We start from the raw sequence: 26,811 nt of genomic DNA, 5'->3' as shown, positions 1-26,811 counted from the left end.
ACTGCACCACGTGAACACCACACCACCCGGTGTCCATGACCACGTGAGGTCCTTCATATCAACACCCGAGGACGAGTTACTGCACCACATGAATCCCACACCACCTGGTGTCTCCATGACCACGTGAGGTCCTTCATATCAACTCCCGAAGACGAGTTACGACACCACGTGAACACCACATCACCTGGTGTCTCCATGACCAGCCCAGGCCCGGGCCATCAACCGTAAACTACATAATTTGTATGTTCAATCATTGTCCCTTCTTCTTTCAGTAATGAAAGCTTTTGTTAAGCGACCCAGCCACCCCGTGTCTTTGTATGTAAAACGTGATTTTTGTCCAATGTATATTTTCAGCCTTCGGGCTGCAAAACCTTTTCAATATACCGTTAATTATTATTATTATTATTATTTAGACTGCTTCCTCACTTCTCACATATACACACCCCTAGGACTGACACCTCTCACACATCCCATAACAACACCCGGTAGCAGCTTCCTCCATCGACCTCCCTCCCTCATGCAACATGAAACACCTCTTCGTCGTCTTTCATGAAAATTCACTGTTCTTTGTGGTGTGAGGCGACGCTCGGGGCGACTGCAATCTTTCTCCAGTAAGACGATTTGAGGAGTGAATTATACCATTCGGTAATTTACGTAAGTTTCTGTTGAATAATAACGTACATACCGTAAAGGTTATTTAGCAACAGAGGTAAAAAGGAATTAATTGCCAAATAATGAACACAAAAAGATTTTAGTGCATTACTGTATTTAGGTGCTCTTGATGTTTACTTAATACGATCATATTTTTTTGTTTGTGTATTTTTTGATGTTTAAAAAAGTACAATATTACCTGTTATTGACGTCTATTGAAACACACGACGAGACCGGGGGGGGGGGGTGTTCCATTGGTTTTACTTACTTGTTGTTGTCTATCTTGCCTGTCAACTTTGGTTAACATTCACCAATTCACCATATATAAAACTTTTCTTGGATTACATGAAGATTTAAGGACCCCCGCTTATATCATCCGAGGGTTGTTATGCCGAGGCATAATTTTGGGAACTAGGTGTTTTGATTGTTTTCTGTCCCCAGCAGCAATTATTTTGGCAAATTTAGTGAAATTTTCGAGTATATATTGATTTAGTAGTTATGTAAGAATATTCAAGAAGGTATTGCACTATTTTTTATCAGTTACTTCTTATTTTAAGCTTATATCAATCTAGAATTCTCCAGGCGTGTCGCAAGCCGACCTCCCACGCCTGGACAACGCTAGAATGCTCTGGGCGTCTGACTAACCATATATATATATATATATATATATATATATATATATATATATATAATTTAGCTAAATATCTTTCTCGTCAGAAACAGTCATCCCAATCAGCTGTAACTCTTTAGAAGGGGGCGGGGCATCTTTTCTCACCTGGGAAAAACGCGTAAGCTTATTATTTGCCTGTTTTCTTCACCTCATCTTCCTTTTTTTCTTTTCCGTTTTCGTGGTGTGGGTCTGTCACACGATGCTCTCTGCCAGCTTCGTAATTTCCTTCATCTGGTAGTCCGTGAGCCGAGTGCGATGTTGGTACCATCTGAGGGCACCAATCTAAACCTATTCTCTTTTGATAGTACGCCCTAAGGTCTAGGGGATGGCGGAAATGAAGGATAGATTTGTCAAATAAGTAATTAGAACCAGTCACAGTCGAATTAATGATGGCCGCAATGAAAATAAATAATTTCGTATTTTTCTTTATTTCCACTTTTTCTAACTGAACCGCTGATGTGTTATATAAACTACTAAAACAAACAACTTTTATTCCCAAATTGTATTATATATATATATACATATATACGCTGATAACCACAAGGAAAGAGGAAAACACGAAGTTCCCAAGCGCTTTCGTGTAATTCACATCTTCAGGGGTGAGTCAGTACTCACCCCTGAAGATGTAAATTACACGAAAGCGCTTGGGAACTTCGTGTTTTCTTCTTTCCTTGTGGTTATCAGCATATACCTAGATCACGCGCACCTACAGTGATTTACTTGCATATATACATATACATATACATATATATATATATATATATATATATATATATATATATATATATACATGCAAAACACATTGTGCACACACGTACACATGTATACGTGTGTGATTGTGTGCTTGTATGTTCTTTGTGCATTTCTACAGTTTTGAAGACAGCTTATATTTGGTAGGAAGGTGGCCAAGGAGATGGTCGTACACTGCAGTATAGACGTTTATTGTAAGGCTTTTTCGATTTACGGAATAGCTAACGCGTTAGCTATTCTGTATGCGCAGACGCTGCTTTTGAGCTGTGCTCATGGAACATTCAGAGGGAAGAGCTAACACCTCGATCAGCTAGCTGACAACCAATCAGGGAGTTCCTCCCACGTACAAACTGTGTAAATATGAGGATCATGGCCACTTGTGGAGATTATTTTGATTATTATTGAAGAGTTGTGGGCATGTAAGACAATGAAAAACTGTGATATAATAATAAAAATAATTCTATATACGGTTGTATATTGGATAGGTACCTAAAGCAAAGCGTCAGGGGTGAAAGAATTGAAAAGGATTTCGCCTAGTTGAAACCAGTTTTGGCTTCGCCCATTTTTACGTGGGCATTGTCAGATTTCATTAGTCGCTGGTGAATTTTGTGTAAAATATTGCTAATTACTCAAATATGATTAAAACTTTAACATCATTACTCATAAGATACTTTAAATAATGGTGAACAAGTTGATTATAGTTCTGTAAATGCAAAAAATAATATTTAAACCGAACCTGAAATTCGTTGTATTGCTTGTTTACGATTGAGAACAGCTTTAAACAATGTAGCAGCTAGACGAGAGCGTACGTAGTGTGGTTTAAAGCTCCAACTCAGTACCACCCACCTTAACAACGGGCCCTATTTTTTGTTATTCTTATTTATTATTGACTTATTGCCTTTTATCCTTTTTTTACTATTTCTTTCCGTATTGTGTCCAAATAACAGTTCTCCTAATTTCATTGTTTTCTGAAGACTGTACTGTACAAGTTATTCCCAAAGCGCAGTACAATGTCGTATATTTTAATGACTCCGGGAAAGCTAACGCGTTAGCTATTCCGTGCTTCTTAAAACGCCTTACAATAAACGCCTGATGTCCTGCACCAGCCGGGTGAAACTCACACAGTATACCTACAAAACAACCTTTTTTACCCTTTCAGGTACGTACAGTAGCTATCTGTGCATCCTTTGTGGGAAACAATATGAACCATGAATGATAAATTTTGGTATATGAGGACTGTAACTAGTCACACGTAAAATTTCGGAGGCTATCGACCCCCACCTGCACATATAGTTGTTTTAGCTGCTGTACTGTTTGAGTCCCAATTGATCTACAATATTCATTTAAATATTTATTTATATTCTATTAGATTTTTTAGCCAATTTATACAAAAGTAACACCGAAGTGCCCCCCTCCCCCGTCCTTAAAGTACGTACGCAAAGTTTCAGGTCTGTAGGTTCCATGATCTTGAAGCTACGGGGCTGATGCACACACACACACTCGCGTTTTTATTATTATATTTAACATTCTGAACACTATATATTTTGTACCAATTCAGAGTAAATTTATTAGTTCTTCAACGCCAACTAGTCTTGCACCATGAAAGGTAAAGTAGTGAAGAATGAATGAGGGTATACTGGGTAGTATTTTCTCTGTCGTGGTGTGGTTATCGTAGCTAATACCAGATAAACGTTCTTCTACCGTCTGCCAGCAGTAGCGCTCAAGGAACGACCATCAGTGTAACGCAATTATAACCATTGTGATGTTGGAAGCCAAGTAGAATAAATAATTTTGTGTTGACTAGTGTGTTTTAATACTCCTCGCTGCACCTTCAAGTTATGAAGGCAACATTCTGGCCGTTACTTAAGTCCAGGTTTATGACTCTGTTAATCAACTGATGTATTCACAAACATAAAATGAATAAAGCTTTTTATTTTTCGTATTAAAAAATACGAACTCATCGACACGAAAAGCAAAGATTTCACGCATTTCCAGATATACTTCTTAAAAACGAAAAATACATTTAAGTTTACTTAATACTGCTTTCCCCAGGAACACAATAATAAATCTTGGAGGTGTGACAAGATGGTCTTAGAATACCCAGGGAATCATGCGGTAGGGAACTTCCCTGCAGTATTTGTCCCAGCTGGCTCCATACTTATCCCGGCACTTGTCCTCGTCCCTGAATACCCTGTGTACCAGCAGCACCGTCAGGAAGATTACGTAGAGAAAAGGCCAAAAGCCATAGCCCAGCCCCGGCAGACACCAGGACAGGGCCAGTAACAGCTCGAACGTGTAGTTGAGGTGTCTGGCGACGCCCCAACACCCGGAAGTGAGCAGTTTAGAACGCTTAGGACCCGAGGCGCTCGTGTATTCCGCTTCAATATAGGTGGCGGGTCGGCCCCATAAGTCACATTTTCCATCCATGGCGCGAAAGTATTCCTTTTCCCAGTCTATGCGGTAATTGCCAATTATCGCACATAAACCCAGGATGAAAAAGAAGATGGCGGCGGTGGTGGACACGAGAGGAGGGTGAGCCACGAGAAAGAAGGAGGCATAGGTGTAGAGGGAGGGCACGAATACCAAACACCCCCAGCAGATGTAGTAGCCGGCACGGTCCAGGATGATGTCCAGCGTGTTGAAGTAGCCAGTCTCCCACCAGTAAAACTTGGCCAGGTAGATGGTTTGGAGGGTGGCACACACCAGGTGAGCCAGGCTGAAGCCGTTCCTCTCCCACCCTGCCAGGAAGAAGGCCACCACCAGCAGCTCCCAGGCCAGGAGACCGAATCTGCAGTTGGTAAGCTGCTTCACGTCGACGCCCAGCATCCTAGGGTGCAGCTCCATCCCCCGGTAAAACTCGTACACTATTGGCTTTGGCTCCAACACCTCCACTGCCTCCGGCCACAGCTTCCCTTTCAGCAACAAGTAGATGCATAGCACGAACGCCAAGATGTTGCATGACGCAAGTATCTGAGAAAGGTTGTTATACATTACGCTACATACAACAAGTTTTACTTCTTATTTGTACAGTTTTACATTTTGTCACAATTGTGTGTACATTTTATAAACTACTGGCTGGGGAACCCGACATTCCCCTTTTTTTTGAGAGGCAGCTATCATCTACACTTCATCCAAAATAATATCTTCACTACATTATTAACACTACATTAACTGAACTATCATTTACACTACAGTAATAACACACTTCATCTGTTTTTTACACTTCTATTTTCCAGACAATTCTGGGGTATATGTGCATCGCCATGATAAATTAAAAATTTCAATCTTCAAAACTGCAGACAGAGCGAGATCGATAACGGACAAAAATCACAGATACAGCATACAGGTATATATAATATTCCAAATAAATACTGAAATGCAAAAATATATGTTGCTGCTGTTGCTAATACTATAGCCATTTTCATTTTTATTCGGCCTTCAGAAACAGTAAAGTATGACTACTTACAGTGAAGTTGGAAAAAATAGTTCTAGCAGAGCAGATTGTCACTGTTACTCACATTCTGGAAGTTGTCGACCAGGTCAAGTGGGATGTGTGGGTAGTAGAGGACGAGGGTGAGGAAGGCCGCCAGAGACACCACGAAGAACTGGAACCCGTTAGCCTTGTAGACTGGCGTGTAGCCGAAGCTGGTCTGTGGCCCGGAGAACAACTTCCCCGGCACCTACAACAGATTTACCCTAGAGTATCAGACTTCTGGTTATACTAAAACATAACATACCTGTCTGCTAAACATTTCTTCTCACCTGAACAAAATTTACCCAGTTTTATAATACGCACAAAACTCCATTAATAAGAATATTTCCAAAATTACATCATCAAACCAGAGCAGATGGTATATATATGTAATGAGGAAATCTCGAGTAGAAGGTAAATTAAGAGTTATAGTTGTAGGATTGTAAAGTGAAGAAAGTTGATAGCATGCCGATTAGTTATTTAACCGTTCTAATAAGGAAATCTGCTAAACACTTCTAAGTACAGCTGTTTATTAGTTAACTGAATGGCATGGGCACATTAATTAATCATTATATTGACGTTACAAGACAATGACTCCCGGATCCAAACATGAAATGGATGCGCTTCCCACCGTAAGTAACTCACCCTATGGATCGCTCTGACTCATGTGGGACCTGGGGAAGGCCCAGCAGCTGGGGACTGTCTGCACGGTCTGGTAATGCTGAAGAAAATGGTCCCGGCGGGTGCTGGACTCTGTCTCTTGTGGGAGACTCAGCTAGCTGGGGACTCGGTGCTGGGAAGGGAAGTCCCTTTCCTGACCTCGACTTGCGACGAGTGTGACTCCGTCTGCCTCTGAATTTTGTCTCTCCCTATCTACCCCTGACGGAAGGAGCTGTAGGCCCCTTATATTGGAGATATAAGGTTGGCAGATATCCTCTCTTAATTAACACCAATCTGGGTGTGTCTAGACAGCTGTGTTTGATCAGGTGTGTGGTGGGGGCTGGAGGGTAGTTTCTTGAGTTAACACGGTCATGCCACTTATCATGGTATGCCGGTCGGCAATGCTTCTTAATTGTTACTCTGGGTGTGTCTGGCCAGGCGATAGGCGTACTAGCTGGAGAGCAGCTTCCCTAATTAACAAAGTCATATTGCCGTTTCCCTCATCACACGGCGGTGAGAACTCTTCTTTCCTTTGTGACCATGACCTCTGTTGGGGCAGGTCTTAATCTCACTCTAAATACTGTAGGGTGGGTCAACTTACGTGGGTGTACACCTACTCGTCTAGTTACTGCTATATGTGTTGTTCTTCTCTGGGCAGTAAGCTATGGTATGATAAACAATCATTACACCTCCTGCCACGACCAAAGCTTCCATACCAGAGAACTGATGGCACATATAGACAGTAATATTATGTGCAGTATCTATAATGGTCCCTGAGGCGATAATGCAACCTCACATTTTACAAACAATAACCGCCACCTATTGGAAGCACTTAACTCATAGTTAATGATAGGTATGTTTTTCTAATGGCTTGATTTCATTTGATAAAACTCACTATATATATATATATATATATATATACACACACACACACGAGTATATGCTGATAACCACATAGGAAACAAAAAAACACGAAGTTCCCAAGCGCTTTCGTTTAATTCACATCTTAGGGGTTGAGTACAGACTAAGGAGTAATTATTGACAAGACTAATCTATATAGTAAAGGAGAGTGAGATCAAGTCTCTCGGCCTCGGGACAGCAGGTGACCACCATATTCAGATTAGAACATAAGAACATAAGAATGGAGGAAACTGCAGCGGGCCTATTGGCCCATACTGGGCAGTCCCGTTTACACCCAACCCCTATTGCTCATATAAGCATCCAACCTATGTTTGAAGCTATTCAGCGTATTCGAGTTAATGATGATATTTGGTAACTTGTTCCATTCATCCACTACTCTCTTTCCAAACCAGTGTTTACCTATTTCACCCCTAAATCTAAATTTGTCTAATCTAAAACCATTGTTACGAGTTCGCTCCTGGTTGGATAGTTTGAGTACCTTTGCAATTATTCCCTTTGTTTGGCCCTGGCTTCCACTTATACACCTCTATCAGGTCGCCCCTCGCTCTAAGTGTCTCGAGGGAGTGCAAATTAAGATGCTTTAACCTGTCTCTATACTCAAGGTTCCTAATGCCCGGGATTAGTCTTGTCATTCTCCTGTGAATTCTTTCCAAGGATTCTATATCCATTCTGTAATCCAGGTGTGGTCTCACAAGAGCAAGATACAGTTTTAGGATGACCTCGCTAGTCTTGTAACAAACACGCCTTTGTATGAACCCAAGTACTTTATTAGCCTTGTTACGAGCAAAAACACATTGTTTACTTGGCTTAAGGTTCCTACTTATCATTACTCCTAAATCTCTCTCACAGTCGGATTTCTCTATGGCATCGTTGTTCATCTGGTATCTGGTTTCCCTGTTTACATCTCCTATACTGAGTACTTTACATTTGTCCACGTTAAATTCCATCTGCCATTTTTCAGACCATTCGAAAAATTTGTTTAGATCTTCCTGTAGTTTTGCGGAGTCCTCGTCAGATTTAATAACACGTCCTATTTTAGTGTCATCAGCAAATTTACTTATGTTGCTGTCTATACCGATATCTATGTCGTTTATGTATATAATAAATAATAATGGTCCAAGTACTGAGCCTTGGGGAACTCCACTTGTGACGTTGCTCCAATGGGACTTAGTGCCATTAATGCTCACTCGCTGTTTCCTGTCCTGTAACCACGCCCTAATCTATTTAAGGATATTACCTTTGATGCCATGTGCTTCTACCTTTCTAATTAGTCTTTCGTGGAGGACTCTGTCGAAGGCTTTGCTAAAGTCGAGATATACCACATCATAATTGTGCCCCTCGTCCACCGATTCGAAAACTGATGAAAAGAATGTTAATAGATTAGTTAGACATGAACGTCCGCTTGTGAAGCCATGCTGGGAATCATTGATCAATCGGTGCTTCTCCAGGTGATTTCGAATAGAGTTTGAAATGATTGCTTCCAGTAATTTGCCTACTATTGATGTTAGACTGATTGGGCGGTAGTTAGAGGATAGTGATTTATCTCCTTTCTTGAAAATTGGTATTACATTCGCTATCCTCCAGGATTCTGGTACTACACCTGTTTTTAAGGACATGTTAAAGAACTTTGCTAAGGGCATACTAAGCTCTTCCTTACATTCCTTTAATACACTGGCAAATATCTCATCGGGACCAGGTGAATTATTAGGCTTTAGTTTGTCTATTTGCTTACTAACATCGTTACTAGTCACTACTATCTCGCTTAATTTGTTTTCTTTACTATCTCTGAATAGAGTCGGTGCCCCGGGTATCATGTTTAAATTTTCGGCGGTGAAAACTGTTGAAAAATATTTATTCAAATTATTGCTCATTTCTCTGTCGTTATCAGTGAGCTCGCCGGTATCTGACCGTATTGGTCCAATCTTTTCTCGTGTTTTAGTTTGATACATTTGGTAGAATCCTTTGGGGTTTGTCTTCGCCTCCCTTGCTATCCTTACCTCATTATTCCTCTTGGCTTTCCTTATCTCGGTTTTAACCCTACTCGCCAATACCCTATAATAATCCCAGAGGTAAATTTCGCCACGATTTATCCTTCTACCTATAGCCTTCCTTTGGCCAATGATGTTCTTTAAATAATTATTTATCCATTTAGGGTCATTGTTGTCTGATCTGAGTTTTTTGTATGGTATGTTCTGCCTTTCTGCATTAAGTAACTCATTATTTAAATTGTCGAGGAACTCGGCAATCTCAGATCTCGTTATCAGGTCTGTGTCATCTGTCAGGTTCACGGCCAAGTGCGACACCCCCTCTCTCAGCTGCCTCTTTAAACTGTCAAATTTGCCCTTCTGAAATCTGGTACTTTCGTGGAATTTTCCTTACGTCTGCCCTGAAAATCTAACTGGAATCTAATTTCTTTGTGATCGCTGTTTGCAAGTTTGTTCCCTACCTCGACATTGCTAATGAGGTTTCCTCTGTTTGACAGAACTAAATCGAGTATATTATTACCCCGGGTGGGTTCGGTTATATGTTGACTTAGAAAACAGTCTTGGATCGTCTCGAGAAAATCTTCTGATTCTGAGTTACCTGTAAGGTCAGTCCAATCTATTTGGCCAAGGTTAAAGTCGCCTACTATACAGACTTTGTTGTGTATGGAAGCCCTGTGCATTTCATCCCAGATAAGTCGCTCATTGACTCTATCAAGATTGGGAGGTCTATATATTACTCCTGTGATTAATTTTTCCCTACCGTCGATTAATTCTATCCAAATTGTTTCTGTATTCCGCTCCGTTTTTATTTCCTTATTCATTTCACACTTCAGATTATCCCTAACATAGATTGCTACTCCGCCTCCTTTCCTGGTCTGCCTGTCGGTATGGAACAGTTTGTAACCCGCAATTTGGTATTCGACCTGTAACTCACGTGAGTGTAGGTTGATCCATGTTTCAGTAAATGCTATTATATCGATTTTTTCAGTACATACCAAGGCTCTAATATCATCCATTTTGTTTCTCATACTTCTACTGTTCGCGTAGTATACATTTAAGTTAGTCGTGTTCTGAGTCCTCCCCTTACCGCGTTTAGTTTTATACTCCCTGTCTAATTTAGTTTTGTCATCATTCCTAACACTATTTCCCTGTAATCTTTCACTTTGTTTACCCGCTCCCACTGCATTCTCCTCCACCCCCGTGCTCATATGTTCTCCTAACAGTTTAAAGACTTCGATATCTTTTGAACTGCCCCTTCTAGAGCCCCAGCCAGGGTTACTACTCCATCCCTAGACAGGTGCACCCCTTCCCTAGCATAAAGGTCCCTTCTGCCGTAGAAGTTGTCCCAGTTGTCAATGAATGGGACTGATATTGACTTGCAATATGTGTCAAGACGGTTGTTGACACCAACTGCCCTTGACAACCATTCACTGCCAACTCTCCTAGGCAGGACACAGCATATGATAGGGATCCCTCCCTTAGTCCTAATACGATCTATAGCTGCCTTGAACTTATCAAGAAGCTCCTCGCTCCTACACCGGCCAATATCATTGCCTCCTGCACTGAGGCAGATAATGGGTTTGTTCCCATTACCAGACAAGATATTGTCCATCCTGTCAATTATATCCCCCACCCCAGCTCCTGGCAAACACACCCTCACCCTATTTATTTTTTTACCACAAAAGGCCCTGTCCAAGTACCTTACCTGTGAGTCACCAACAATTAAAGTTTTTATACCTTCCTTGTCAGCCCTGTCCCTGACTGTACTTGAACGTCCAATTCGTCTATCAAGGGACTGAACGAGTTGGTACACTTAGCTGCTGATGTCGTTGTTGACGTATCCTTGGTGTGTTTCTTCATTACCAGTTTGGTCTTCCCTCTCCTTACAATCTTCCACTCGCTTGAATTTTCGTCAGACACTGGCTTTCTTGAATTTTCGTCAGACACTGGCTTTCTTGAATTTTCGTCAGACACTGGCTTTCCCTGTCCCGCCTCCCCCTTCAATCTCGCCATCTCTTCTTTTAATTTCAGGTTCTCCAACGTGGCCCTCTCTATTTCTTCCTTGGCCTTCTCCAATTCTTCCATGGCCCATTCCAGCTTGGCCAACAAACTCGCAGACCCCAGACCACACATAGCGCTGGCCATATCTGATAATTATCCCTCGGGAGCTAACCCTGCCGTGACCTTTCCCCTAGTGAGGTCAGAACACAACTGTGAGTGAGGTCAGAACACAACTGTGAGTGAGGTCAGAACATGCAGAGCTTACTAAAAATAACGATTGCACTAAGGATGTCAATCACAATTTTGTAGTGAATCTCTCCTCTAAACAACTTGACAAAGTTACCTTGAGTGCCTTTGGTTATGGTTTAAGTTTTGCTTGCTCTAACAAGGGAGTCGGCAGTGTTGATATAGCCAGAGCAATTTGGAGAAATTCAGTAATTTAACAAATGAGGAAATGAACATGTGTAAAGGTATTGTGTACGCATCTATGTCTAAGCCTTGTCTTCCAAATTCCGGAAAGATTTACCAAAGCAATCCAAACCCTTAAGAAAAATAAGGATTTACATGTTACTAAAACAGATAAAGCCAACACAGTAGTAATAAAAAAAAGATGATTATATATCTAAAATGAATGACATTTTTTGTGATGGTGCAACATATTCTCAGCTCATACACAATCCTCTCAACACAGTCAACACTCAGTTTAACAAAAAACTTAGGTCTCCGTTGAGAGGTGAAGATAATCTTATTAAACATTTTTCTTCAATGTCCCCTTCACTGCCATACATGTACGGTCTTAGCAAGACTCACTCGCCAAATAACCCAGCAAGACCCATTATTAGCTCAGTTGTCTAAATTGTTAATTTCTTTACTAAACTCCCTAGTTGGCAACAGATCAACTCTAATATCAAGAATACAGTACTGTGGATTTAGCTGACAAACTCAATAACTTACAATTTAATTATGATTTTAAACTGGTCAGTTTTGATGTAATATCACTCTTTACAAAGGTCCCAGTAGTTGATTTGCTTGAGTTCCTCACAGATTCCAGGGTGAATATTCCCTTACCCGTCTCAAAAAATGTTTTCATCGAACTTATCAAACTGTGTATTGAGGATTGTAAATTTGAATTCAATGGAGAATATTATGCTAAAATATTTGGAATGGCGATGGGTAATCCGCTTTAACCAGTGTTGAGCAACTTATAAAGGAATTTTGGGGGAAGAAACTACAAAGTAATATTTTACGCCTTCAGCAGTTTGGTTTAGATATGTAGGTGATGTAATATGTCTTTGGCCATGTAATGAGGACTTAAAAGCCTTTCTACCACAACTTAACAATTTAGCCCCAGCGATCAAATTTACTGTGGAATTAGAGAGACTGCAAATTACCATTCCTAGACTGTCTGATCCACAGAATAGGTAACACCTTTAAGTTCCGTATTTATAGGAAACCTACTAATGTGTGTTCATATATTCATTATTATTTTGCTCTACGAATAGGCAGTCTGGAATTCATTGATGAGGAATATAAATGTATCTATAATATTGGTTTGAACTTAAAATACTCTAGTTCTTTTTTAGACAAATGTCTTAACATCGCTAAGAAATCTTTTTACAGAACTGATCCTAAGCCTTCCCATGACAGTAAGAATCTCCTAGTTTCACCATTTAACAAAAATTTCTCTCAAATTCCTCTACAACTGAAAACATGGAACGTAATTGTAACATTTGGTGACTGATGCACTGTAAAACAAATGTTAATTAAGAACTCCCTCAGCAATGCAGGTGGCTTCATTTACAAGGTTCCTTGCAAGGAATGTAATATGTTCCACATAGGCCAGACGGGAAAAGATCTTATAACTAGACCTGAACAACATAAATATAGTGAAAGGACAGGCCAGGACTCCAATGCTCTGTTCATTGATATGAGAGATAATAAACATTGCATTGACTGGAATAATGCCTCCTCAATATTACCTTGTAATTCAATTGTCATTAAACATACTGAATCTGTCAACATGAATTTGAGTAATAGCATGTACAAACTGAACAATTTTGTGATTTACAGGGTTTGTTACCTGAATATGGTGGACACCTACTGTCCCTGTTGATCTCACCCTCCTTTACTGTATATATTAGTCTTGTCAATAATTACTCCTTAGTCTGTACTCACCCCTGAAGATGTGAATTACACTAAAGCACTTGGGAACTTCGTGTTTTCTTGTTTCCTTGTGGTTATCAGCATATATATGGATCACGCGCACCTACAGTGAATTATTTGCATAGTATATATATATATATATATATATATATATATATATATATATATATATATATATATATATATATACATATATATATATATATAAATAGATCAAACCACATTGGAAAAGGGAAACAATGGAGCACCTTAGCTTACGTCTTTATTCAAGACGTCTTCAGAGGCAACTGAATCTACAGGGACTGAGAGAGTTATAACTTTTGTGGACAACTTTACTATACACTGATTATTCAGGATTAATTCTCTGCCTCACACGGGAAATTGTACGTAGAGATGTAGCTACTGTAGGTCCTGAAAGGAATCCTGTAAAGATCAGAACGAGGCTGTTAAGTCCAGAACGGAAGATACCATGTGGGAAAGAGTAGTTTTAACTTCAATTTGCACAACGACTGGCTGAGTAGCCGCCCCCAGTAGTTAACTGTTGTCATGGGTTGCGTTAGGTTTACCCACGCAACCAACTCCAAAGTTTGTTTTACTAGAGATAAGGCACCCGGCGAGGCATAACTGGGACATATATTTTCCATTAGTGGTATGTTAGCCAACCTTTAGGGGGGGTCAGTGAGACAGAGTTGTACTGTTCATCGCTTCACAGTCAAAAACCTTATTTTAAGCCAGTATCCTGACGGCCATGGGTTATTTAAGACGTCGTCCCCATCCTCTCCCTCCTGAAAGGGAGCAGGACACCACACCACACAGAGTCCTCCACCGCCACTCCATCCTGTGGACCGTCATCGACACGAGATTAAGTGTGTTAACCTAGGTTATTATCCCCGTGGAAATATCATGTGTGGATGCCTGGTTGCAACAAGAGCAATCCAGGCTGGTCTATTGCACCTAAATGGTTAATTCAAGTCATGCTTACACGTTCTCCTTGCCGCGACAACCGTCTACAGTGACTGTCAGTGACGCAAGACTATGTGTGGTAACCCAAGAGTACCTTTTTGTTGTTATGGCCGTGGGAAGAAGTTCTTGTGATGAAGCCTGGTTGCAACAAGAGCAATCCAGGCTGGCAGTAAATGTATCACTTGAAGAATTAAGGCTCTGTTAAGTCATACCCATAGTAGAGTAATCACATGTGTTCCCAAGTTGAAAATTCCCTCTTTTAGAAGATTAATTATATTACAGCGTGAACGTGAGTGACTCATATATCCATGCAAATTGTAAATCATTGTATGGAAGCTTGACAAATAAATGTAAGTGCAATTATCTGCCCGTATCTGCGATCCTATCTTATTATTACTAAAGGTAATGACTGGTTGGTTATGACAAAATATAACCAATAACTTAGATGGATGTTGGAAATTAATGGAATTCATTAAATCATCATTTATCAAGTATAAATCATGGAATGTCGAGTGGTGGAGTGAACTTCTACGTAGATACGCCATAATCTCCTGTAAGTAATCAGTGTGAAGGTATCGAACTCTACGGTAAGAAATACGACATATTATTATCTTTCTATAATATAATCCACTCCTACACAACCACGAAAACCAAAACCATGACAACTGTGTTGGGATTGTTCGACAGACCGTGAAGTAGATCGTCGACTTTGACGTCATTGACTGTATCGTACTTCGTGGTCAAGATGTGACTTACAACATATGACGTAATAAGTTTCTTTTTGAGGATGCGGTCATAACGGACATCGTAGGCAGGTCACAGTTTCCATAGTCTAATATCAATAGCGCCCATCCTGCAGGTCATAACTTTCTACCACTTTTGAGTATCCCGCCCAGCATACACCACACATGAATACACACAAAACAATAGTTTACGAGACACTAAAATCACTCAATCATAACAGCAGTACAATAGGTCAATATCTCTGTACAGTCGCTTAGAACACAATATACGACAGGACACCAGAAAATCCTAAACCATACTTCTTCTTATGGTGTGAGGTGTTTCGAGTCCTTTTGTCATCCCTCACTCCTACCCTACACTCGACCCATGTTTTTCTGTTCTATGTCAGTTGTACAATACAGAATCCTTCACACCGACTTACTATACGATGAGATGGGTAGTAACATTGTGTCGTGGATGTTAAGTTATTCGTAACCTTTCAATATTTTCAACACCTCTCTTTACATACCTTCAATACTTTTTATTCATAACACACCAGAGAGCCGTCTCCACAATACTTTACATAACTACTCCTCATCCCGAACGCCAACCTGTAGCCAATATGTATTTTCTACCTACCACCTCGTTAATACAGACACCCAACACAAAGATCATCACCCAACGCAGTGCAGTCGATCCCTATTTACTCCCAGACCTCCCCTACTGGACTCTATCATTCTCACCATCGCCAACTTCTCAACCTCCAGCTCTCCTCTCTTACAGTTCCTCTACTAATCAACCTCACCCTGTTAACCTCCACTCCTCTCCCACTCATGTCTCTCCAGACTCATGCCACTCCTCAGTCCACATTTCTCCCCTCTTCCCTTCACCCTTCGACTAAGTCTCCTACATAAGATTGATCCTTCAACCCATACGTTACGACATTACAGCTCCCCCCCCTCACCCACATATAAAACTAGAAAAATTTGGAGTACCTGAAGATTAGCAACCCAATTTATTTCACCCTTAAATTAAACACTGTAACGCTAAACTAACCTAACTTAACCTAACCCCCCAAGGAGCGTAGCGTTAAGGTGGTTAATCTTCTGGTGATCCGAAAGATGTTAACGTAAATGAATCAAGACTAGAAGCAAATTCATATAGAGCACCTGTAGTCAAAACAAGTATTCTAATGATAATATAAAATATACTTCCTTTTACCACAGACTAGCTCAAAGACTCCATATTCCACGAAACTGCAAATGGCAATACAGATACTGAAAACAAAACAAAACAAAATATTACACCAACGATACAAACACATGCAACTCTCACGACAACAGACCATTCACTTGCCATGCACACACTCACATATAATCCACTAGTTATTTAATAATTTTCTTTAAATTAATGTAGAATGTTTACCATGTGCTTTACAAAACAGTTACATCAATCGAAAGGTTCAGGTATGTAAATATTGCTGTTGTTGTTGATCACTGTGTATCTGTATTCAGACTAAATAAACTTTGATTTTTATTTCAAGGATTTAAGCCACGAGCCAAGCATCGCGTGGTAAGTATAGTGTCACCTAAGTAGTGGAAATGACGACACCTACACAGGGAAGGAACATCAGGTTAGTGACAGTAGAAGGACGTACCAAGAGTGAGAGCAGCGCCCACAGGAGAGTGAGAAACACCACAGTCCAGGAATGTAGGTTCCCCACAAGGCTCCAGGAGGTGGGAGCGTTGTCACCTCCCACTTCCGCCAGGTACTGCACACCCACCGTTGTCGTCACTACCATCACCAGGGGACCCACGTAGTTCCTCAACAACTCGTACATAGTCTCCATTACGCCTCACTCCTGCCACAGCAGTACCTATTAATTTAAAATATTGTTAAAGCTAGTAAAAAAAAATATGTACAAACGAGCAGTCAGACATAAATGTTCACGATCATGTACACAGTGCAGTACAGTTAGCCCAAATTCCATCGACTCCACCCTGGCTCTTATACTTACAATTGTACCCGGCAATACCTAGTAAAGCTATATGTAATTAGTCTAGTAGTTAAGCACGATAAATGTTCACCTTTTTTTAGAAGCATGAAATCTGGCAGAGTTTTCTGAATAGAACAACTTCTGATAAGGATGCAAGCCAGGAAATTCCTTATTTGGCTAGCAGTTAAGAAAATCCAAAATGGCTGCTACTGTCACCTATAAGTGGCCATATCTCCTTTCCTAAATTGGTTATAGGACTGAATCACGTACTGTAAATTACTCTCAGTGGCGATCTGTTCATAAACGAGACATGAGTTCACTGACTGAAATGCACCCAGGCATTTTTAGGCTTTTTCAGCTGGTGCATTTACAGTGAATAAAAAAACAAAAACATTTTCAAATATTGCACTGGATCATGCTCGTGAACAGCTAAATGCTTCTGAAAAGGGAGACGGAGGGCCAATAGATCTCACAGAAAACCCAGCAGCCCTCAGACGCTGGATGATAGCTGGGCCAGAAATTGCAAGAATGGTCCAAGAGTATGAGGAAGTTACTGGTCTAGGGGAACATTTTAATTATGGAAGCAGACACCATGAACAAGTTAAACATGTACAGGTTACCTTCCGAAAGCAAGCGTTGAAACTGGTTGATATTTTCGACGTACTTGGTAATCCCTTTGACGAAGACAGTGGTGAGTTGTATGATCTTGAATCCAAAGCTGTAATGACCAAAGAAACAGTTGAATGTGTGAAGGACGTGGAGGCAGGTGGTACCGTACAGTATGATGAATTTGTGAAGGAAATATTCATCAACTGAAGAAAACTCATTACAGATCCAATTAACAAGAACAAGCTGTCTCTCTTCATAACTGCACCTACTGTACAATGTACATGTAAATCAAAGCTTGACGGCCATGTCATGGCACCCAAGAAGAATCGTGTACTGTTTTGTCAGTTGTATATTGCATGCCAGACCCATGAAGGCAATTTGGAAGATTTTTATTTTTTATTTAAAATATGAAAATCATCCATGGCTTCCATCCTTGCACATTGAGAAGTGGGACCAAAGACAATTTGATTTCATGTCTTGAGTATGAGCTAGGTGAATGTTGTATCAGTGGTGCAGGCAATTTTATGGATGGTACTGCATTGATAACTCCTGCAACTGGCATGACATTTTCCGACTATGCAAAGAATGCATTTGGGCAATACAGTATGTTGTGAGAGACCTTCAAATAACAATAAAATAAAAGAGTGGCTATAAACGCCTTGGGAATAAGGACGTTCAGGTGACGGGCAAGTCAAAGGGAATGATTGAAACCCGCCTGTTGACGCATTCAATATTTATTGATGTGGTCAAAACCTGCAGAGAACAAGGCGTTCATTAGTATTATATGGTGATCTATCTGATACATAATTAGTTAGCCTCACACAATTTATTATAATTGATTATTGAGTATAGTGACATAACACAAAGTTCATAACTCTATTAATCTTAGCTTTGCTTCATTCTGCATTGTCTTATTACTCCAAGTTAGGCAGAAACAGTAGACGTAATTAGTCAACAATGTTTCAGTACCGAGGGGTATGTCTTCACTTATGCTGCATTACATGTGCGGGTCAATGCAGATCAGTATGGTGTTCCAAGAGACAACAGTACTGTGTAAATTGTCTCAGCACAAATTCTTGGACAGGATTGTGTGGTGTTAGCAGTGCGAGCAAAGGGCTGCTCCTTACAGCATAACTCGAGGGCTGGTCCTCACAGCATCACCCGAGTGAGCGATCTCCTGGAGTCCAGGCGGCCACGCCACCTTTTTAAACCATTCTCCGTAAACACCGCCCAGCCCCCCAATCTTTATTCGGGTAGGGCAGCAAACGCCAGCACTCACACGCCAATACTCACTTGCCAGTACTGACGCAAGCGGTGATAACACTCCCCGGGTGCCAACACTGACGCTGGCGCTAAACGCCTCCCTGCCGCATCTGCCGAGGTCACAGGTCGCGTGGGGGCATCACTCGAGAGGGCGATCTGTGTCATGAGAGCCACGTCACCCTTACCTTCAGCGGGAAATTTAAACCCCCCCTCCCCAGTCGCCACATCTCACGAGGCAACAGGCCTCGTGGTGGGGGGCGCTGAGAGATCCAATGTTTGTTCGATCAAGGCAGCGATTGTCAACAACTGACACCAGCATTTATAAGCCAGCGGCGATAACAGTGGCTATTATTTGAGATGTTTACATTATTAACAGTCTAAAGGTGTACGGGTGCCAGGAGTAAGCAAGGATGTGGAACTCGGAAAGTTCTTCCTTGAGTCAAACACATCACACTGGAATGACTTTCTGAGAGCAAACTATCTTAATAAAAACACTGAAATTGGAATCATAATTTGCAACACTTTTAATGAATCAGTTGTATCACCATGCAGTATTGAATACATAAAGGACATTTAGCATTTGTACACCAGAAGAAACTGATTCCAGAATGTTGCTGTATGTACAAAACTTGGCTCCATGTGGATATCAAAAAGTAGCCATCACAGCTGTTGACACCGATGTGGTGGTTATAGCAATTTCATTATTTGAAGAGCTTAAAATCTCAGAACTGTGGATAACATTTGGAAGTGGGAATCATTTTAAATATATTCCAATCCAAGACATTGTCAACAACAACCTTGAGAGTGAAAAGGCAAAGCCTCTACGTCTTTATCATGCTTTATTCGGCTGTGGCACAACTTCATTCTTTGCAAAGAAGGTCAAGAAGACATGTTTGGACACTTGGTCAGTTTTTCCAGATCTTACCGATGTTTTAATCTCACTGTCCTTTCAACCAGACATTTTGTTGCAACTGAGTTTGTCTACACTTACACGATATGTAGTTATATTGTATGATCAAACTTCAGCTTTGATGGATGTCAATACAGCAAGGAAAATAATGTTTGCCAAACACTCAGGCACATCAGAAGGGATGTCTCCTTCAGCAGCTGCCCTTAAACTGCACATTTTGAGAGCTGTGTATCAAGCTATGTATGGGCACAGTAACTCATTGGTGATCCTCGATTACTCGAGCCAAGAAGATAGGGTTGGAAAAAACCCACTGATAAAGCAGGATGGGTTCCACACTAGACAGATTTAGATCAGCCACATGAACTGATATCTGAACTTACTCACTGTAGTTGCCAGAAGGCATGTTGAGGGAATTATAAATGTTCAAAGGCAAAATTAAAGTGCATAGGCCCATATGCTTGTGATGAACATTGCAACAATGAAGTTATTGTTACTGAATGAATGCACCTAAACTGAATTAGATATATTGATCAAAATATATAGTCATATTAAACATACAGTAGTCTATTTCTGCCTAGCTTAGGAAGGATACACAGTAGCTATGGTAATTTTTGCTAATTGATGAAGATTATACCTTGCTAGCATGGGATGATCCTAGGGTATTATCATGGCTGGACACGTATGTCCAGCCTATGTATTCACATTTATACCTGCTGCAGAAGGGATATGTGAATTGGCGGTCATACAAACTAATGTACACACAGCGCTAACACAATGTACCTGTAGTTATACACCGGTTTCTAGAAAAACTGTGTTTCATGAGCATCTGCATAATGTGCAATATTTTTTCTTTCCTGATGAAACTAACGTCATTTTAAAGTGCCAAGTTGGTGGTAAACAGTTCGTTTTGAAAGGTTATTATAAGGCTCCGGATTACTGTGAAATCACCTGTAGTTCATTGAAGACCTTGCATTCTCATCAGCATTTTGCATTGAAATTAAATCTCACTTCAGATTTAATTCCATTGCATCAAGTTCCTAATTTAATTATTAGTAAACTCAATATTGTCTCGGAGAAGTTGAAAGTTGTTTCTTACCTGAAAGAGTCACAGTTTGCTAATTTAGAAGATCATGTGCCATTTTCTTTTCCAACGGGAATTTGCAATACCAAGTTTAACCATTCCCGCTATTGTGTTAATTACGTCAGTGATATTTTTCTTTCGTTATTATAATTCAGTATCTTCCAAGTTGAGCATTGCACATAATATGCTATCCCGTAAGACACTTAAGCCTAGGACCCCAATAATTAGTGAACCAGTGGTTCCAGAGTCCCCAGTTTAGTGTCTACACATATGTTTGTAACATGGTTAGGTTTATGTATAGGATGTATTCTACGAGACTAGTTAATCCCACGTGGAAGCTCGGAAGGTGGTGACCGAGCGATGTATTAGCCCCTTAGTTTTTATATAGATTTTGGGCAGTGCATTGAGTTTATATAATCATATCACCCCCTGTGACTTTCCACTGGCTATGAGGTGACATGGTCACATCACTTGAAGGGTAAGTCCCTTGAGAGGAGGCCCTAAAATGCTAGGTCAGGTCATAGAAGCCGGCTACTGCAGGCACTCTCACTCAACCCCTCACACCAACAGGACGTATTTTAGAAGTGCTATTTAATATAGTCTCCGTCCTCATTTAACACTCATAGCTACAGTGATTAAGTTACGGTGATATACACTTGGAACTATATATTTTCTAAATAAATACAGAAGAGACAGTTGGGTTTTCGCTACTAAAAACCCTAAATACTTTTACATGTCCTAGCCCATTAACCCCTCAAGAATCAATGGTTAAGGGGCTAATACACCATATCACTAACCAGCAGGGCCAGATTCAGGAGTGGGCAAGGTGGGCAGCTGCCCAGGGGCCTCCACAATCTGGGGGCCTCCACATATTACAATATTTTATTTATTTGTTTATTCATTTGGATTATTTTTATTTTCATTCTTTAAAATTCATGTTTATCTATAAATATAAAGTTAATTAAAAATTTCTCAATGTTCTAATTTCCTCAATACAACTGCATATGGCTTCAAAATTCTCCAAACAAGTGTTCAAATTTCAACATTTTCCGGGGGGGCTTACAACGCCCCCCAGAACTCCCAGATGTTTAGGTTCGCTTCACTCTCCACCCCTCCCTCTTGCGTAGTTATAATGAGGGGGGCCTCCACAAAGAGGCTGCCCATGGGCCTCCACAGGTCTAAATCCGGCACGGCTAACCAGCTACCTTTGCAAAACCTTTGAATGGATGGTTCTTGGCAGACTCTTATACAGAATCAAAGAACATATATGGCTTCACTCATGGTAAAGGTGTACATAATTGAATCACCACATTCCTAACTGAGCATGGGAATGAAAGGCATATATACACCACTTATATTATACGAACTAGCCAAAATGGATACAGAAGAGCTGCTGCACTGTTTCAGGGTTACAAAAGCGAAGTTAAAGATATGCAGCTTGGCAACCCCCCCCACCCCCACTCCAAGGTGGAGTACTTAGTCCTACTTTGTTCAATATTCTTATGGACACATTATTAAAGTCAATCCCAAACAGCCCCAGCAATATTATTGTTAGCTATGCTGATGATATTCTTATCTAATATACTATAGGACTAGGCGTGTGTCTGTTTGTGTGTCTGTTCTGGGCAGCCGAAACGGCACAATCGTTTTTCATCAAACTTGGTGGAAAAATCGCAAACAAATTCGTAGAGTAGAACAAACCTGGTCCCAGTTCGATGGTTTCTTTAGGAAGGCATTAATTAACCATTTTATTTACGCTGGCAAAAGTTGTCGCTGTACGCTGTCTGCCGGCCGGACGATTGCAGTTATCGTACGGCTCCCTCCTCCTCCCCCCACCTTTTCTCTTAGCCTACTTTTTTTTTAATGTTGTTTGGATTAGTAAAGGAAGGAAGATGAGTAAATAGAAGAAAAAAGAACGGGAAACAGAAAATAGTTAGAGATAACAGGTGGGGGGAGCTGAGTTTCATCATGCATCTGGATGCGCAGTTTCAACGTTACCAGAGCATTTTCGGACCTTACAAGGCTGCAGTGTATACTTATTCGCGTGGCTGACTGTACATGGGAAAGGAGAAGAGACAAAAAGATAATAACAGGAATGCATGGAGAAGATAGAAAGGGAGAAGAAGAGACTGAAGAATTATTATCCTTAATAGGCGAGCAAGGAAAGGAGATGGGAGATACTTACAGTATCCATAAGACATTAGCTATTGGAAATGTGATTAAATGTTTTGTTATTTATCCAGTGTGAAATATATCGGTATTGGTGGTACAATCCTAATGGTCTCTAATCCTGCTGATTAGGTGAGGTTAATCTGGGTTTATTGAGATTAAAGATTAGGTGTGGGGTTTATTCTACCGGTGTTAGTCTCAGGTATGACTCTTATTGTAACAATCACGACCATGATTATAACACCCAGGACCATGATTATAACAACCACGACCATGATTATAACAACCACGACCATGATTATAACAACTACGACCATGATTATTACAACCACGACCATAATTATAACAAACACGACCATGATTATAACAACCACGACCATGATTATATCAACCACGACCATGATTATAGCAACCACGACCACTATTATAACAACCACGACCATGATTATAACAACCACGACCATGATTATAATGACCACGACTATGATTATAACAACTACGACTATGATTATAACAACCACGACTATGATTATATCACCCACAACCATGATTATAACAACCACGACCATGATTATAACAACCACGACCATGATTACAACCACGACCATGATTATTAACCACGACCATGATTACAACAACGACCATGATTATGATTATAACAACCACGACCATGATTATAACAACCACGACCATGATTATAACAACTACGACCATGATTATAACAACCACGACCATGATTATAACAACCACGACCATGATTATAACAACCACGACCATGATTATAACAACCACGACCATGATTATAACAACCACGATCATCTGAAAAACGATGTCGCTGTACGCTGTCAACAGGACAAAGGTTGCGCTCTAGCCAAGCACGAGCGTTTGAACTTTCACGCCTCGGTAAACTGTACCACCGGACTCGCCACAGGGCACGAAGGGCCCACGATCACTTGTCTAATATATTATAGGACTAGGCGTGTGTCTGTCTGTCTGTCTGTCTCTTATGGGCAGCTGAAACGACACAATCAATTTTTCATCAAACTTGGTGGAAAAATCGCAAAAAATTCGGAGAGTGGAACAAACCTGGACCCATGTCGATGGTTTCTTTAGGAAGGCATTAATTAACCATTTCATTTACGATGGAAAACGATGCAAGTCTACGGACTTGGCACACCCTAATTAACCATACAAGTCTACGGACTTGGTGCACCCTCATTCGCTGTACGCTAGCCAAGCACGAGCGTTCAAACTTTCACTGGGCACGAACGTGCCCGCAATCACTTATACATACTAAAACTCATCGTAAAATGCAAACCACCCTGAACCATGTACAGTCAGCCAGTGAAAACCTTGGTCTCATCATCTCCACAGAAAACTAATGTGTTCAACAAACAAGCTGGTAACCGCAAGCGTGGACCGTCAAAGCTTAAGATAGGTAACAACTCTATTGACTATGTATCTTCTTTTAAATATCTCGATGTCCCTATGCCTGCACCTCACCTGCCATACAATACTTAACCCGCCAATGTACCGATGGGTTAAAACCCCTCAAATATGTAACAGGGTACAACCCACATTATGGTGCCAATATCAGAATTGTCAAAACAATGTACCTAGGCTTTATAAGATCTCTGATAGATTACCAAGCACCAGTCCTTGTCCTTCGTGAAGGGAAAGGCATTGACAAGCTCAAAACAAATACAAAATAAAGGCTGAGGAAGGGGAGGGGGTGTGTCTTATTGTTTAGTCCACAGAGTTCTTTAAGCTTACCATACCAGTGAATGTTGTTGGTTTGCTTCAGGTGTTTCAACTTGGTTGGGTAGTGGGAATTTTTTGCAGTGCATATTTCACGGATGACTTGGCTGCGAAGGAACCTGTAGCGGCTGTGGTTATTGAGACAAGAGGTGTCTTTAATGACAGAGTTGGCAGAGATGCTGACATTTGGCAAGGAACCATAGGGAGAGATGGGCTCGGCAAGTGTGCTCCCAACGGCCCACTCCTCCTCAGCATGTGTGCTGCACACAACCTCACTATCACCAATACCTTGATTAGCAAGACCTACAAGTTCAAGGGTTCGTGGAAACACCCACGATCCAAACATTGTCATGTCATTGACTACATTATTGTCAGAGAAAGAGATCGCCGAGATGTCTTCATCACCCAAGCCATGCGTGGGTCAAACCACTGAGACACTGATCATCAGCTCATCAGAGCCAAGCTCTCACTTCATGCCGCCCCAAAACAGCGAAGGCAACAAGTTGCCAGAAGAGGTTTTAACACTAGGCGTCTGGAGGATCTAGCGATAGCACATGCTTTCAGAGAGCAGCTCGAATATGGGCTGATGAACAACCCAGCAACAAACCCAAATCCCAATGCTGAATGGGGTATTATCGACACTGTCGTGACAAAAAAATGCAGGGAGATCCTCGGCCAGATCAAAGCTGATACCTTCCGCAAGAAGAAAGCGGCGGCCCAGCACGAATTTCGCAATCTACAGAACGACAGGTTTCAAAATAAAGCAGGTGAAACGCAAAAAACTTGCAGATCAACACAAGATGCGCGATTTTTTCGGGTCCACTAAAACATTATATTGGCTAATCACTCATGGTGCAGCCCCTCCACTCATCCGACGGAAAAGTTCCTAATTAAAGATGAAGAAGACATCCTTCAGCGCTGGAAAGGGTACTACCATTCGCTACTCAATCGAAACACCGATGTGGATCTCCTTACCCAGCAGGTCCCTAAGCATCCAGAGCTGACCCACCTGAGGTATTCTCCATCCCTGAATGAGGTATTTACTGCCTTCAAACAGATGAAAAATAACAAAGCCTCAGGGTTTGATGGAATTCCAGCCGAGGTGTATAAAGTAGGAGGACATCTGCTTACCAGCAATCTCCACTGTCTCTTGGAGAACCTATGGAAAAAGGAGGAAATCCCTCAAGCTCTTAAAGACGCCTCCATCGTTAATATCTATACGAACAAGGGAGACCAATTAGACTATGCAAATTACTACGAGATCTCGCTGCTGTCCGTAACTGGCAAGAGTATCACCTAAGTCCTCCAAAACAGATTTCTTCCTCAGGCGGAAAATTTTCTCTCAGAATCATTATGTGGGTTTAGACCATCACATGGCACCACTGACATAATCTTTGCTGCCCGCCAGATATAGGTAAATTGCAGAGAACAGCGTTGTAACCTGTACATGGTCTTCATCGACCTAACCAAGGCATTTGACTCAGTCAACAGGGATGCCCTCTGACGGACCCTCAGCCGTTTTGGCTGCCCACCAAACTTCATCGCCATTGTGAGGCAACTCCACGATGGCATGAACGGCAGTGTCCTGCACAATGGCAACCAATCTGAGTTCTTCCACATCCAAACGGAGGTAAAACAAGGATGCGTAGTGGCACCAACTTTCTTTTCCATTTTCTTGACTGCCTTCCTCAATCGTGCCAGTGTCAATTTAGTTGGCGGGGTGGACATCCAGTACCGGATGAAGGGCCTTTTCAACAGAAACGAAGGTGTCGGCAGCTTCCATTATTGAACTTCAGTATGCAGACGACCTCATCCTTGTCGCTCACACTGAACGCAACCTACAGGAGATCCTGAACACCTACACAGATGCGTATGCACACTTCGGCCTTGAGGTGAAGGTACGTAAGACACAGATTCTCTTTCAGCCTGCCCCTGGTTCAGCCACACTTCCACCATCCATCCAACTTAACGGTACTACCGTCTCTAATGTTACCCACTTTCACTATCTCGGCTCTCACCTGTCCACCACAGCAGACATTGATGAAGAGATTCAGCATCGGATCAGT

The 26,811-nt window shown here is 41.2% G+C and overlaps 1 protein-coding gene across 3 annotated transcripts in view; it reads right to left on the bottom strand.

The window, feature by feature from the left end:
• Positions 1-3,988: 3,988 nt before the first annotated feature.
• Positions 3,989-26,811, bottom strand: part of LOC121873193 (7-dehydrocholesterol reductase-like) — a 61,078-nt gene continuing 38,255 nt past the window's right edge. The window contains exons 2-5 of one of the 3 annotated variants that reach the window (XM_042376540.1): positions 17,576-17,673; positions 16,617-16,835; positions 5,590-5,751; positions 3,989-5,041 (exon numbers count right to left, since the gene is read on the bottom strand). In XM_042376540.1, coding sequence (XP_042232474.1) covers positions 4,163-5,041; positions 5,590-5,751; positions 16,617-16,808 — 1,233 coding nt within the window. In that variant the 5' untranslated portion in view covers positions 16,809-16,835; positions 17,576-17,673 and the 3' untranslated portion in view covers positions 3,989-4,162. The remainder of the gene's footprint in view (positions 5,042-5,589; positions 5,752-16,616; positions 16,836-17,575; positions 17,674-26,811) is intronic. The other 2 variants (XM_042376542.1, XM_042376541.1) reach the window with 2 other exon arrangements.

The sequence above is a fragment of the Homarus americanus genome, unplaced genomic scaffold (assembly GCF_018991925.1).
Source record: "Homarus americanus isolate GMGI-L3 unplaced genomic scaffold, GMGI_Hamer_2.0 scaffold32929, whole genome shotgun sequence".
NCBI lineage: Eukaryota > Metazoa > Arthropoda > Malacostraca > Decapoda > Nephropidae > Homarus > Homarus americanus.
This window is presented reverse-complemented; position numbering and strand designations above follow the sequence as displayed.